The 12,324-nt window shown below is 42.0% G+C and overlaps 1 protein-coding gene across 1 annotated transcript in view; it reads left to right on the plus strand.

The window, feature by feature from the left end:
* The window catches only part of COCH (cochlin), a 39,391-nt gene that overhangs the window by 19,582 nt on the left and 7,485 nt on the right, over window positions 1-12,324 (plus strand). Inside the window, exons 4-7 of the mRNA XM_032773337.2 lie at window positions 6,324-6,457; window positions 8,139-8,201; window positions 10,599-10,643; window positions 10,729-10,876. Coding sequence (XP_032629228.1) covers window positions 6,324-6,457; window positions 8,139-8,201; window positions 10,599-10,643; window positions 10,729-10,876 — 390 coding nt within the window. The remainder of the gene's footprint in view (window positions 1-6,323; window positions 6,458-8,138; window positions 8,202-10,598; window positions 10,644-10,728; window positions 10,877-12,324) is intronic.

A 12,324-nucleotide genomic window follows, 5' to 3' on the forward strand; every position in this document is an offset into this window, starting at 1 on the left:
AAACTAAGTAGCTTATACGCTACTGAGGAGAACTATGTGGAGCCGCTGGGCCCCTCTTCACATGAAAAACCTGGCAGGACCATCATGAATTCCAAATGATTGAACATTTATCCAGAGGAAAACAATTTCTATGAAGCAAAATCTGTGATTTCCCTTTTCTCTGAACTGTCGAACTGTTTTTGCTTACCACTGGCTGCTCCAGCAGGTGTTAATAGTTTGATTTGATTTATACATGTATCTGATAAAAAGGCTTTTCTCAGATACATGTATAAAGGCCACCTCTACTATCTGGAGGAATAGCTTAATAGTCTAAAAATTGGGCTTGATACATCAAGACCTTCTGGAAAGAGACATGCCAAAAATTTGAGAAGGTCAAGATGGCCCTTCATCACCTTCTGCGATATGATAGGTACATTTGGTCCACGCCTCTGACGGGGAAGATGAGACTTTAAAAATGGGAGTCCTGTCTGCTTACTCAGGGCCTGGTCTAAAGTTAATTGAACTTGTTGATAGACTTCCGGGGGCTTTGGACTAGAGTTATACCTTTCATAATAGTGAAGTTTGTTCAGTTTGGTTTGATGTCCTTGGCCAAAATTCCCCCTCCCGTGCAGTATTGCACAGTGAAATATTGGATGGTCCCCTCTGTGTGTCTGCATTTCAGTGGTTTACATGTACCTCTATTTTGTTTGTGTTCTTTGGAATGAAAAGAACTGTCTCAGTGTAAATCATAGTTATTACTAACAGTGCAGCTCATCAAGAGAAAGGGCTGCCCACTTCTGTGGATTGTCACTGTCAGGCAATGATAAAACAACAGGAAAAAAATGTGGTGACCATTAGTTAACCAATAGAATTAAAAGCATTCCTGGAAAATGTATAAAGTTCTAGTATAACCAAAACAGCCTTGGCATGCAAGGCATTGGCACCAGAGTGAAATACAAGGGTTCTGTAAAAATATAAATCAGGTTTTGATAGCAAAAATTGTTTTTTTTCATTTAGGCGGAAATTCACAAGCCCTTCTGTACTGTTTAGCTCTCACATGGACCTTCTGTATAAGGTGAATTTCACCTTTAAAGGAAATCTTGAGCTATCATGAAAATGAACTTTCCAAATTCATTAACAAAGGAACAGACCAGAAATAGTTATTTCATTTCAGCTAATACCAAGTGTGCATTCCACCTACCTAACATCAACCTCAGCTTTGTCAATAGTCTCAATGAGGCCCAAAATGGTGACACTCAATAACACATCCCAAACAAAAAGAAAAGAACTAATTTAACAAATTACAAATCAACTATTTACATATGCATGGTGTCTGTTAGGACAGTTTCACATCCCCAACATGAAATAATTTTATTCCTACCCAAATCTCTTTGGGGCTTTTCCCTCCATGGATTTCGTTTCAGTGTGCTCTTGAGACATGTCTATTGTTTCTGTGGAACTTGCTGGCTGTGACAATTCCTGCCCATTCTGTTTGAAACGCTACACCCCTTGATACTGCTTTATGTGGTCCTTATGGATAACTTTGGGTTTAGTCCTGGGACCAAACTGTATCCTAAACATTCCTTTGGTTATTTGAGTTACTACTGTGTAGGAGCAGCAAAGAATCCTGTGGCACCTTGTAGACTAACAGACGTTTTGGAGCATGAGCTTTCGTGGGTGAATACCCACTTCGTCAGATGCATGTAGTGGAAATTTCCAAGGGCAGGTATAGATATGCAAAAAGAGATAATGAGGTATGTCAATAGGGAGGAGAGCCCTGTTCTTAGCATTGAGTGGAAAAACCAAGGAGAGAAATGGTTTGTAGTTGGCAAGCCTGTCACAGTCTTTGTTTTATCCTGATGATAGTGTCAAGTTTTCAGATGAACTGGAAGCTACAGTTTCTCTTGAGTCTGGTCCTGAAGTTTTTCGCATCAGGATGGCCACCTTAAGTCTTGCTAAGGTTGGCCAGAGAGGTTGAATGTTCTCCACAGGTTTTTGTATATTTGCCATTCCTAATACTGATTTGTGTCTCATTTATCTTTCCGTATGAGACTGCCAGTTTGGCCAAGGTGTACGATAGCAAGGGGCATTGCTGGCATTGATGACAATATACATTGGTGTGACGTACAGTGAATGAACGGTGATTTGCTGATTGTTTAGGCCTGATGTTGTCGCTGGTGTAGATATGTGGCAGAGTTAGGCATCGGGGTTTGTCATGGATTGGTTCCTGGTCAGAGTTACTAATGGTGTAGTGTCGTTATTGTAAGAATATGTTTGCAGGCTGGCAGTTTCCTGTGGGCGAGGACTGGCGCACCAAGGCCTGTGAAAGTGTGGTCATTGTCCAGGATGGTTGTAAGATCCCTATGATTGCGTCTGAGGGGTGTTTAGTTGGGCTTGTATGTAATGACGGTGAGTCTGTTGGTCTTCTTGAGTTTGTCTTGCAGTAGGAGGCTTCTGGGTACACGTCTGGCTTGTTGATCTGTTTCTTCCTATTTTCCTCTGCAGGTATTGTAGTTTTGAAATCCTTGGTAGAGATTTGAGGTGTGGTCCTCTGTCATGAGGCGGTTAGAGCAGATGCGTTGGGTTGTACCTCAGTGCTTGGCTGTAGACAATGGATCGTGTGATGTGCCTGGGATGGAAGCTGGAGGCATGGAGGTAGACATAGCGGTCGGTAGGTTTTCGGTATAGGGTGGTGTTAATGTTTCACCCCAATCTCTGTGTAAGGTTCTGTCCAAGTTTTATCCAGTTGAGGGCTCCTACCCTTTTTTCTCCTAGGATTGTGGAACCAGACCAGCATCTCCTCTTTTAAAAGTTTCCCCATCTGACCTCAGGTCACAGAGTCTTTTCTCATTTTATCAGCAGCTGTTCTCAAATTTTTCCTAGCAAAGCTGTGAATTTTTTCAGTTTTGGTTTATAGGGGTCCTGCATCATCCAAATCGTTGAAACCCTTTTGTTCCTCTTCAGAAACTCCATACAAAATGTTTGCTGGGAGTGGGCCTTAGCACATGCCCAAACACGAGGCGTGCTGTAGTACACTCTGTACTCTCTTTGACTGCTGTTCTATAAGCCGTCAAATGGAATGGGATATGCTAGTCCTAATCCCCTTGGTGCTGTTCTACCACAGTAGCTAGCTGAACCCCCAAAGTCTTGAGCCTTTTGACCATCATCAGACTGCAGATGTGCTGGGGTGGTGCAAGTTTTGTGGACCCATAGACTCTCACAACCCTGTTGAAACTCTTTGGTTTTAAACAGGGCTTTGGAGCAGAGCCCACAGCTGGAGCACAGAGCAGTTCTGGAGCAGTGGAGCTGCAGGTTTTTGCCTGGAGCTGGAGTACAGCTCCAAAGCCCTGGTTTTAAAGTTTCACCCCAATCTCTGTGTAACTCACTCAGAATCCCAAATCTGGTGAAGAAATCATTCACAAGGACCTCTGCTACCGTCATAACCTTTTGATTTCTTATTGGGTAAGCCTCAGGCAGCTTTGTAAAGTAGTCCCATAGCTACCAGCAAATTTCAATCTCCAGCCTTTGTCACAGGGCAAGGGCCCAAGAATGTCAATGGCAATGCATTACATTTGATGTCCCCACAAGATATTGCAGCAAGAGGGTACTCCCAGTTTTAGAGAAACCCTTCTTTGTAACACAATGATCAGATTTCCTGCACCAACTTTCTACATCCTGCTTGCGTGTTACCTAATAGAAATTCTCCCTTAGCATTTTGTAACCCCAAAATGTCCAGGAGTTTTGAATCATGACATAACCTCAGAATCTCCTTTTCCAATGTATCTGGTACAACCAACCAGTATCTGGATCCATCACCCTCTGGTTTCACACTGGTCCTATACAATATTTAATCATTAAATTCCAAGCTTTCCCACTGTGACTAGAAAGCTTTAACTGTGATGTTTACTACATTCCAAGGTGGCTGCATTTGCAAGGTGATTCTCCAGTCACACACTACCCTACTATCAGGATCCTCTCTTTAGGAAGTTTTGAGTTGATCTGGGTCCATTCCTGCAACCCCACTCCAGAGTTAAGTGGATGAATTAGAAACATGGGCACTTTTGTGCATTAGAGGAAGGGAAGCACTCCCATTCGTTTGAGCAACTAATTCCTTGCTCTCCTTCTTAGGACAGGGTTTGCAGCAAGGCTGCTTGGACAAGGCATCATCATGAACATGCATATGGCCAGGGCTGTGTGCTATTGTGAAATCATAGCACTGCAGTTTCTCCAACGATCTGACAAGCTGTCCCTCGGGATTTCTGAATCTAAAGAGACATTGCAGAGAAGCTTGGTCTGTCCTGACCATAAACTTCCTCCCATACAAATAGTGATAAAAACATTCTATAGATTTAACCACTGCTAAGAGTTCCTTTTCAGGTGGGGCAATAATTTCTCTCAAGAGAATATAGACTTTTGCTATGATAAGCTACCACCTCTCAAGTCCTTGGAGTCATGGGACCTCCTGGTCAACCTCCTCCTTGCCCTGGCTAAAATGGCCATCTACACAACCAGGGAGAGGAGGTTAGCCGATGGAGACTCCTGTGACTGTGGGGCTTGTTTCCGATCCTTAGTCCATTCACGTATCCAGGCAGAGTTCCTCTGGGCGGCGTCCACTGGCTCCCTTGACGTCTTTAAGGAGCAGTGGGCGCTGTCCAGGATTCTGTGCTCGGTGTCCCCGTCATGCTCCCTTCTTATGACCCTCTGACCACACTCCTGTCCCTGTTCTTTTATTATTTGTCCCCCCGGGGGGGGGGAAGTCCTTAGAGTTCTTGTGCCAATACTTCTGCCAAACCATAAGCACCAGCCTTTCTGTCCAACGAGTTTGAAACATAAGTAGGCCGAGACAGGAGCAGTCAGCGGAGCCTTTTCCAACTCTGAAAACAAACACTTATATCATACTCTACTGACCACTGAAGTTGTTTCCCTTTCCCACCCAACTTATGTCATCATTTTTGAAATACTCAAATTAACCGTCTGTAATAGCAGAGCCCTGCAAAACTCTGTACATCTATAATTGTCTCGGAGTTGGCCAGCTGCGTACCACCTGAATTCTCTTTTGTCAGTGAAAATTCTCTCCCTAGTAATAATGTGCTAATGTCAGTCTCTCTTTTTTGGAACATCTCACATTTCTTCAGCTTCAGTTTCAAACTGGCTGCCTTCAGCATCTCACAGATGTTTTATAAATGGTTTGGTTCCTGTTCAAAGGTTTTACCATGCCCCGGGATATCATGTAGGCATAACAGACAAGCTGTGAGGGACATGCCATGTACTACCCTCTCCATTAGCATTTCAAATATGGCTGGTGCACTGTACAAGCCAAAAGCCATCACTTTAAATTGCAACGAGGCTTGTCCTGCTATGAAAGCAATTTTTTCTCTGTCTTTTGGATCCACTTCCACTCACTATACTCACTTTTAAGATCCAGTGTGGAAAACCAGACTGAACCTACTATAGCATGCAAGGTACTATCCGTTCATGGTAATGGATAAGAATCCTTTAAAGTGACTTCATTTAATTTTCTATAGTCCATCCAGAATCTGGTGCTGCCTTCCTTTTTCTTAACCACAACTATGGGTGAACCCATAGTCCAAAGCTCAGTATGTCTTCCTGATATATTTCCTCAATGTCCTGTAGTGCCGCTTTCCTTTTTTCTACTGGCAATCAGTGAGGTCGCTGTTTAATTGGTTGGTTTCTCCTAGTATCAGTCTAGAGCTAGAGCAGTGCAGTACAGCCTATACCTTTGTGGGCCCAGGAGAACAACTCATGATTCCTAACCAGAAGTCTCTTAAACTGTTCCACGGTTCCCAATTTAAGCATACAGCACTGTGCTGGAACAGGTTCAGTAGAAATTCTGGGATCTGACCTTCACCCCACCCCCTTATAGTTTTCTAATTTACCTCTTTTGACCAGAGCTGTTGGTTCTTCTTTGAGTTGTGTCCCTATGGGCGCTCCATTTCAGGGTGTGCATGTGCCCCAGGAACCTTCGATCTGAGATTTTTAGGTAGCAGTGTCCAGTCAGCCTGCACGTGCTCTACTCTGCCTTGTGCTTTGTACCATGGCTTTATAGAGCTGCGTGGGTGAACCATCCTCAGTTCCTTCTCAAACACCTCCGCCTGAGATGGAGTCTCAGCAGTGTCCATCCTTGCTTACCTCAGCTGTTGTTTTTTTCCCAGTTTTACTTAGCTTAGTTGGTTATAATAGTGGTAGTTGGTAATAGTAAAATCATTTTTAAAGTAAGGACCTTGTCCTTTCCATGGTTTCCTTAATGCCTCTTTAAAAATGTTACTGTATACTTGTAAAGTATTTAGTTGGCATTGTGGTAAGACCATCCTCTTTTATCCCAGAGGGGTGATCACCAGTGCGGGAGGAACTGTAAGGATACAGACCCTGCCAGGACAAGAGAACTACTCTGCCGTGTATGCTAATGGAATTCAATCTCAGGTGCTCACTAGATGGGCTTCATCTTTCTCAGTGGCTGGTAGGTGGATCAAGTATTTATTATTTAGTAACATATATTTGCAATGTTAACAGAAATTTGTCCAGGCCTTTCAGTGGCCTGTGGCTATACAGCATGCTGTAGAAACAATGACTGACTTTCTCCTTTTCTCATTGTTTTATCCTCCATTTTCTTATAATCACCTTACCATACTATTCCAATTTAGACTATTCAGTCAATGATTGCCGCTGACTGATACATAAAGGAGGTATGTAGGCACCTAACTCCCACTGAATTCAACTCCCATTGAGGAACTGGGCACCAGCATCCATTGACCAGTCTGTTACTGTTCTGAGTGTACCGAATGCTATAGCCTTCATCCTAGGGAAATGGTGCAAAAAGCAACCTTGACAAAGGCCTTCAGGAAAATTCCTATCCTCATTTTGTGAGAAAATGAATAAAGATAGGGGATCATGTAGGTCAGTAATACCATATTGTATGTTTTTTCATTTAGGGCCCTGTCTTGTCCTGTGCTCAACTCTCATAGGAGGTTCAGTACCTCACAGGATCAGGACCTTAGTTAGGTATAATGTGCTTAAGTGTCTCCTTTGAACCTCTACACCAGAGGTAGGCAACCTATGGCACGGATGCCGAAGGCGGCACGCGAGCTAATTTTCAGTGGCACTCACACTGCCTGGGTCCTGGCCACTGGTCTGAGGGACTCTGCATTTTAATTTAATTTTAAGTGAAGCTTCTTAAACATTTTAAAAACCTTATTTACTTTACATACAACCATAGTTTAGTTATATATTATAGACTTAGAGAAAGAGATCTTCTAAAAACGTTAAAATATATTACTGGCACGCAAAACCTTAAATCAGAGTGAATAAATGAAGACTTGGCACATCACTTCTGAAAGGTTGCTGACCCCTGCTCTACACTGTAGGTTCACATATCCTTAAAGAGAATTTTGTCTGTACAATCAGTTAACTGGCATTTGACAATCTACCTTAATCTTAAAGACTGGCCAGTCAAGTTTTTTCCTCCTTTACCTCCCATCACGCAGACAGATAAAACCTGGTCTTCTGTGAAACTTATTCCTTGTCAGTATTTCAGTATATACAGTAAAACTACCTGCAAGGAGAGACTCCGCTATACGTCTATCTGTATCATGCCTGGTTAGGGCTTTCATTCTCTAAAGAGCATTATAAAAGGGATTTTTGGCAAGCAGGGTCAGAGGTATCACTGGGTCAGATGGACTATATCTGAGGATGCCCCTTAGCAAAACTGTGGCCGTCCATTGTGGCTTTGGTTTCAGAAGTACACGTTGACAGAAGAAAGCTTCTGTAGCTTCTGAACTATTATTTTACAGGAGAATTAAAAATGTCTGTAGTGCTTCTAAACTGTTTACATAAATTCTACTTGCCAAGTCTATGAGACGCTAGTAATTCCCATACGGTGGCCACTACAAATTAAGGCCTTTATTCTGAGTGGTGCTGAGTGACATCAAATCCAGATGGCTTCAGTGAGAGCCATAGCAGTCTGAGTTTGTATATTACAAATTATAAAATGTACTTGCCTAGCTCACAGGCCCACTATAAACTAGATGTGCTCTAATTATTTATCAACTGTACATTTTTCAAATTTGATTACTTTTTAAACACCTGCAATAGAATTTGACTGCAGTGAGATGCAATGAATTCATCTTTTCAATACTATACAGGGACCAAGAGTGGAGCACTTGAAGCAGCTGGACAACCACTATCAACAGCACGCCCCTCTACAGGTTTGAAACATTTCTAATAGATGATCTTCCTAAGGGAAGCCTTCCACACTATATGCAAAATGTACCCTCATGTGTGAATGGCTGCCTGATAGGGCAAGTCTCATAGGATCGACTCATCTTTTGAATAAAGTTACGCATGTCAGTACTTTTTACCCAATATACTTTACAAATACTACCTGATATTACATGTTATCTATGGGGCTGATTCCAATCTCAGTTATGCTGATGTAAACTGGCAGAAACTTGAGTGAACACAGTGGAGTCACAAAGATAACTGAAGAAGGAAACCTGTTGTGTGCTCATGGACTTTTTCATTTCCATTAACTGACGGAGATGAAAATGAGGCAAATGCATTCCTTTTTAGAGAGGGAATTTGAGAGAGAGTTGTCTGTCTGATTCAGTGTATTGGTGAAGTTTAGATCCTCAGACCATGGTGATGAGTGCACTGTCAAGGATAGACTGGAGAATTCTTGTCATTCATGCAGTTGTAGTCAGGCTTGATCAGATCAGATGTAGAAACATTGCAAAGGAAATAAGTCAATACCAAGTCATTCTTGTTACAAATTGTATTCAAAGTCAGTATGATCCCATAACTGCTCATATGACAGTAGACAAAGCTATGGAAATGGTTTTCATTCTCCAAGGTTTGCCTGTCAGGAGGAACCACTGATGCTCATTACCACTGGTTTAAGGCTGCCATAACTTTACCAGTATTTGAGCCTGTGTTTTCTGAAAAAACAAAGATGAATAACAAAAATTAAGTTCCTGCATTTTCCCCACCAAATTTTACACTCAGCCATGTGTTGGTAGTTCAGCTACTGCACTTTAAAGAATTAACAGCAGCAGCCATGATTTTGGTCAAAGTCAGGAAAGTAAGGAAAAATTGTGGTACAATATTGGAGTTGGAGTTGATACATTGGTAATGGACAAAGCCAGAAAAAAGTTGGGCAGTCTTGTGTGAATGTGCTCTTGGGTGTAGCTAAAGGGTGTAATTCCTTGTCAGGATTTTCACTGGTTAAAGAATCAATCCTTGCTTTGAAGACATCTAATCCCCAGTCCATCATGCCCCTCACGATAATTGTTAGAAGCACACATACATAAAGGGTTTGATGAAAATCAATCTCAGATCAAAACAAAGTAAACTCTTTACCAAACTGAGTTTCTAGCAACCATGAATCCCTCTTGGCTCCTACAGCAACTCCTTTCTCTTCACTTCTAACTTCATGGAAGCAGTAGTATCAATTTTCTGTTGTGCTGCAGCTAAACATTGTTACTTCATGTTATCATAACTTTAGTCTTATATTCACAGAGTGGCAAAAACAAAGGAGCTTGCTTTAAATTGTTTTTTGCAGAGATGAAGCAGTAACGATATTTTTCTCTGTCACTGTGAGTGACTTGTTAATAACATAGGGCCAGATTGTAGCTGGTCCTTCAGGACCATACAGGAGGGTAAGACAGTATAAGGTACACCTTACTCCAATGCTCCAGCTACCTGTGCTGTGGGTGGAAATACAAAAGGAGCAGCAGTTGCCACAGGGGCACTACACCCCTCCAGCACCAGTCATCAAGAAGGGATGGGTGAATGGGACAGAGTCTTGACTTCTCTTCCCCGCCCCCCAGACATACTAACTAGTGTAATTGCACCAGCATACTGGAGAAAGCATGTTCCGTCTGGTATAGATCTGATGCAAGGTATATCTTTCCTGAAGGCAGGGAAAATTAGGAAGCACATGACTGAGTTTGAGTCCTATTTTGCTCCTGGGGCAGTACAGGTACGTACTGTCCCATATATGGGGCAATTGCAAAGCTATAATTAGCCCCATATTAACAATTGGTGGATGGAATGCCACTGTGAACCACCAACCTGTGCAACATTCATGCCCCACAAAGTTTCTTCTGAGAGCTTAGCATTCTTTTTTAAAATATCTTCACAGTTGCAGTTGTTTCCTCTGGCAGAATCTGTCCTACATATCACTCTGTGTTAAGACCTTTCTCCTAAACTCCTTCAGAGCTAGATTGTCACAGTATTTAGTTGTGCAAGAGAGACTATGAGTCTGGTTGTGGGGAGGAGAGTGGGTTATTCACTTGCTACTCTCCACTGGGAGTAGCCCTGACTCTCCTTCCCCCTGCCCACTTCAACCCCTAGCCAAGTAGCTGGTCAGGTGCATAAAGGGGAGTTGAGATACACCATGATAAAAGAATGAGGGGGAAAGCAGGGCTGGAATCACAGTTTTCTGAATGCCCCAGTATGGCTCACATATGTGCCACTTCTTACACAGGACAGATGGTAAGGTTAGAACTTAGCCTTTAATGTCTTGACCTCTTCTAGCTTCAGTTTATGCTATTGCTATTCAGCCTGTTGTTCCCTACATAATTCTGCTGTTTCCTACTTTTTAGGTAAACGACTTAAGAAACTTCTTGAGAAAAAGGTTGGGAACAAAGGTAGGAGTCCACATAGCTAACTCATGCAAAGCAAATTCCTGTTTATTTGACTTTCAATTAATCTAATTATCTTGGGTGTTCACAGACTGTAAAGCGGATATTGCTTTTCTGATTGATGGAAGCTACAATATTGGGCAGCGTAGATTTAATTTGCAGAAGAACTTTGTTGGGAAAATAGCCGTGATGCTGAGAATTGGAACTGAAGGACCACATGTGGGAGTTGTGCAAGCCAGGTATCTACAATGTTATAAGAAATCTCTAGAAACTGAGTTATTAAAATGAGAAGGCTGAAACATAAAAACATCCTATTCAACAGACCACTATTTGAGTAGTATAAGTTATAACATTCTGCTTAAGAACTGTTGTAGTTGAGACATCCAACTAAAATCAATGTATTATTGATTGTTTAGGATAGGGATTTCTAAATATGTTTCTAGTGTGAACTACATTGTTAAGAAACAGCAAGTCTTACAGACACCTCCACTGATGATCCAGTAGTATCCCCATGAAAACAGGAGCAATATTAAGAAAGTATTAAGCTTTTTTTTAATATGAGTTAGCAGCGGAAAACAAGGAGTAGAGCCAGCACCATGCTACCAGACAGGTCTATGCATACTACCAGAAAGTTCTCTCTGGACTGTTCTTGGTCCACAGACCTCAGGTTGGGTACTACTTGGGCTAGGACAATGGTAGTGGGACACAGAGCCTCTCTTTTCTAAGTCTCTAGCTCATACCCAACTTCAATAATGGTACACGGTGAATGACAGTTTGAACTACTTCATGGTAGTGGTTTCATCTATTTGAAGTGTGTTTGTGGTTTCAGTCCAGTTCTGATTGGACTGGTGTCCAGTGCACAAACACAACTGGGACGAATTGACAGCCACGAGTGACTGGGCATAGAAAACAAATTATCCTTTCATCTCCAGCAAGCGTTCCTTTATGTATGTTAGTTTTGAGGCGAGTTGATGTGGAAGGATGAGAGAAGGTTGTCTTGCTGCCTGCCCTGTCCTTGATCTGTGGGGAGAGGACTTGGGCCTCCAGGGCTGCCGGCACCATTCACAGGCATGTATCTCATCTTACTAACTAACTAACTAACTAAATAAATAGATGAAGATGATCTCAGCAGAGTGGGGGTTCTAAAACTTGGCTATTTTTGATATTATGGTGAGTAATTTTTAATACCACACAAAAATGGAGTATCCCTGATCAGCTTATAGCAACTGATATTTCCAAACGTGTTAATGAAAATTGGTGCGGGGGGAAACATTGGGCTGTATTATGACTTATAGCATAAAACTGTCAGGCAGTGGAACGGCCAGTCCAATAGCCTAATGCTTATTTTTTTTCCTTTAAAAACACTCTCCCCTCCCTCCCCGACAATTTTGTTTGCGGATTATCTTGATTTAAGTCCTGGGCAGCTGGTTTTGTGAGGAGACTATTTTCCAGAGCCCAACCACTTTGGCAATTGCTTCTGGTCGAAAGGAAGTTTCTTCAAAAAACGGAAATATCTGGTGGATTAACAAGTGAGGTCTCTCCCACATCTTTCATCAAGAAGCCTGTATTAAATTATAGGTACCAATACAGTCAACAAGAAACAATGACAGATATTGTGTGAATGTTGTGCAAAAAAGATACTAAACGTTATTAAAATAGATACTGAACAAAAGGATCCAAAAATTTC

Source organism: Chelonoidis abingdonii, chromosome 4 (assembly GCF_003597395.2).
Source record: "Chelonoidis abingdonii isolate Lonesome George chromosome 4, CheloAbing_2.0, whole genome shotgun sequence".
NCBI classification, from domain to species: domain Eukaryota; kingdom Metazoa; phylum Chordata; order Testudines; family Testudinidae; genus Chelonoidis; species Chelonoidis abingdonii.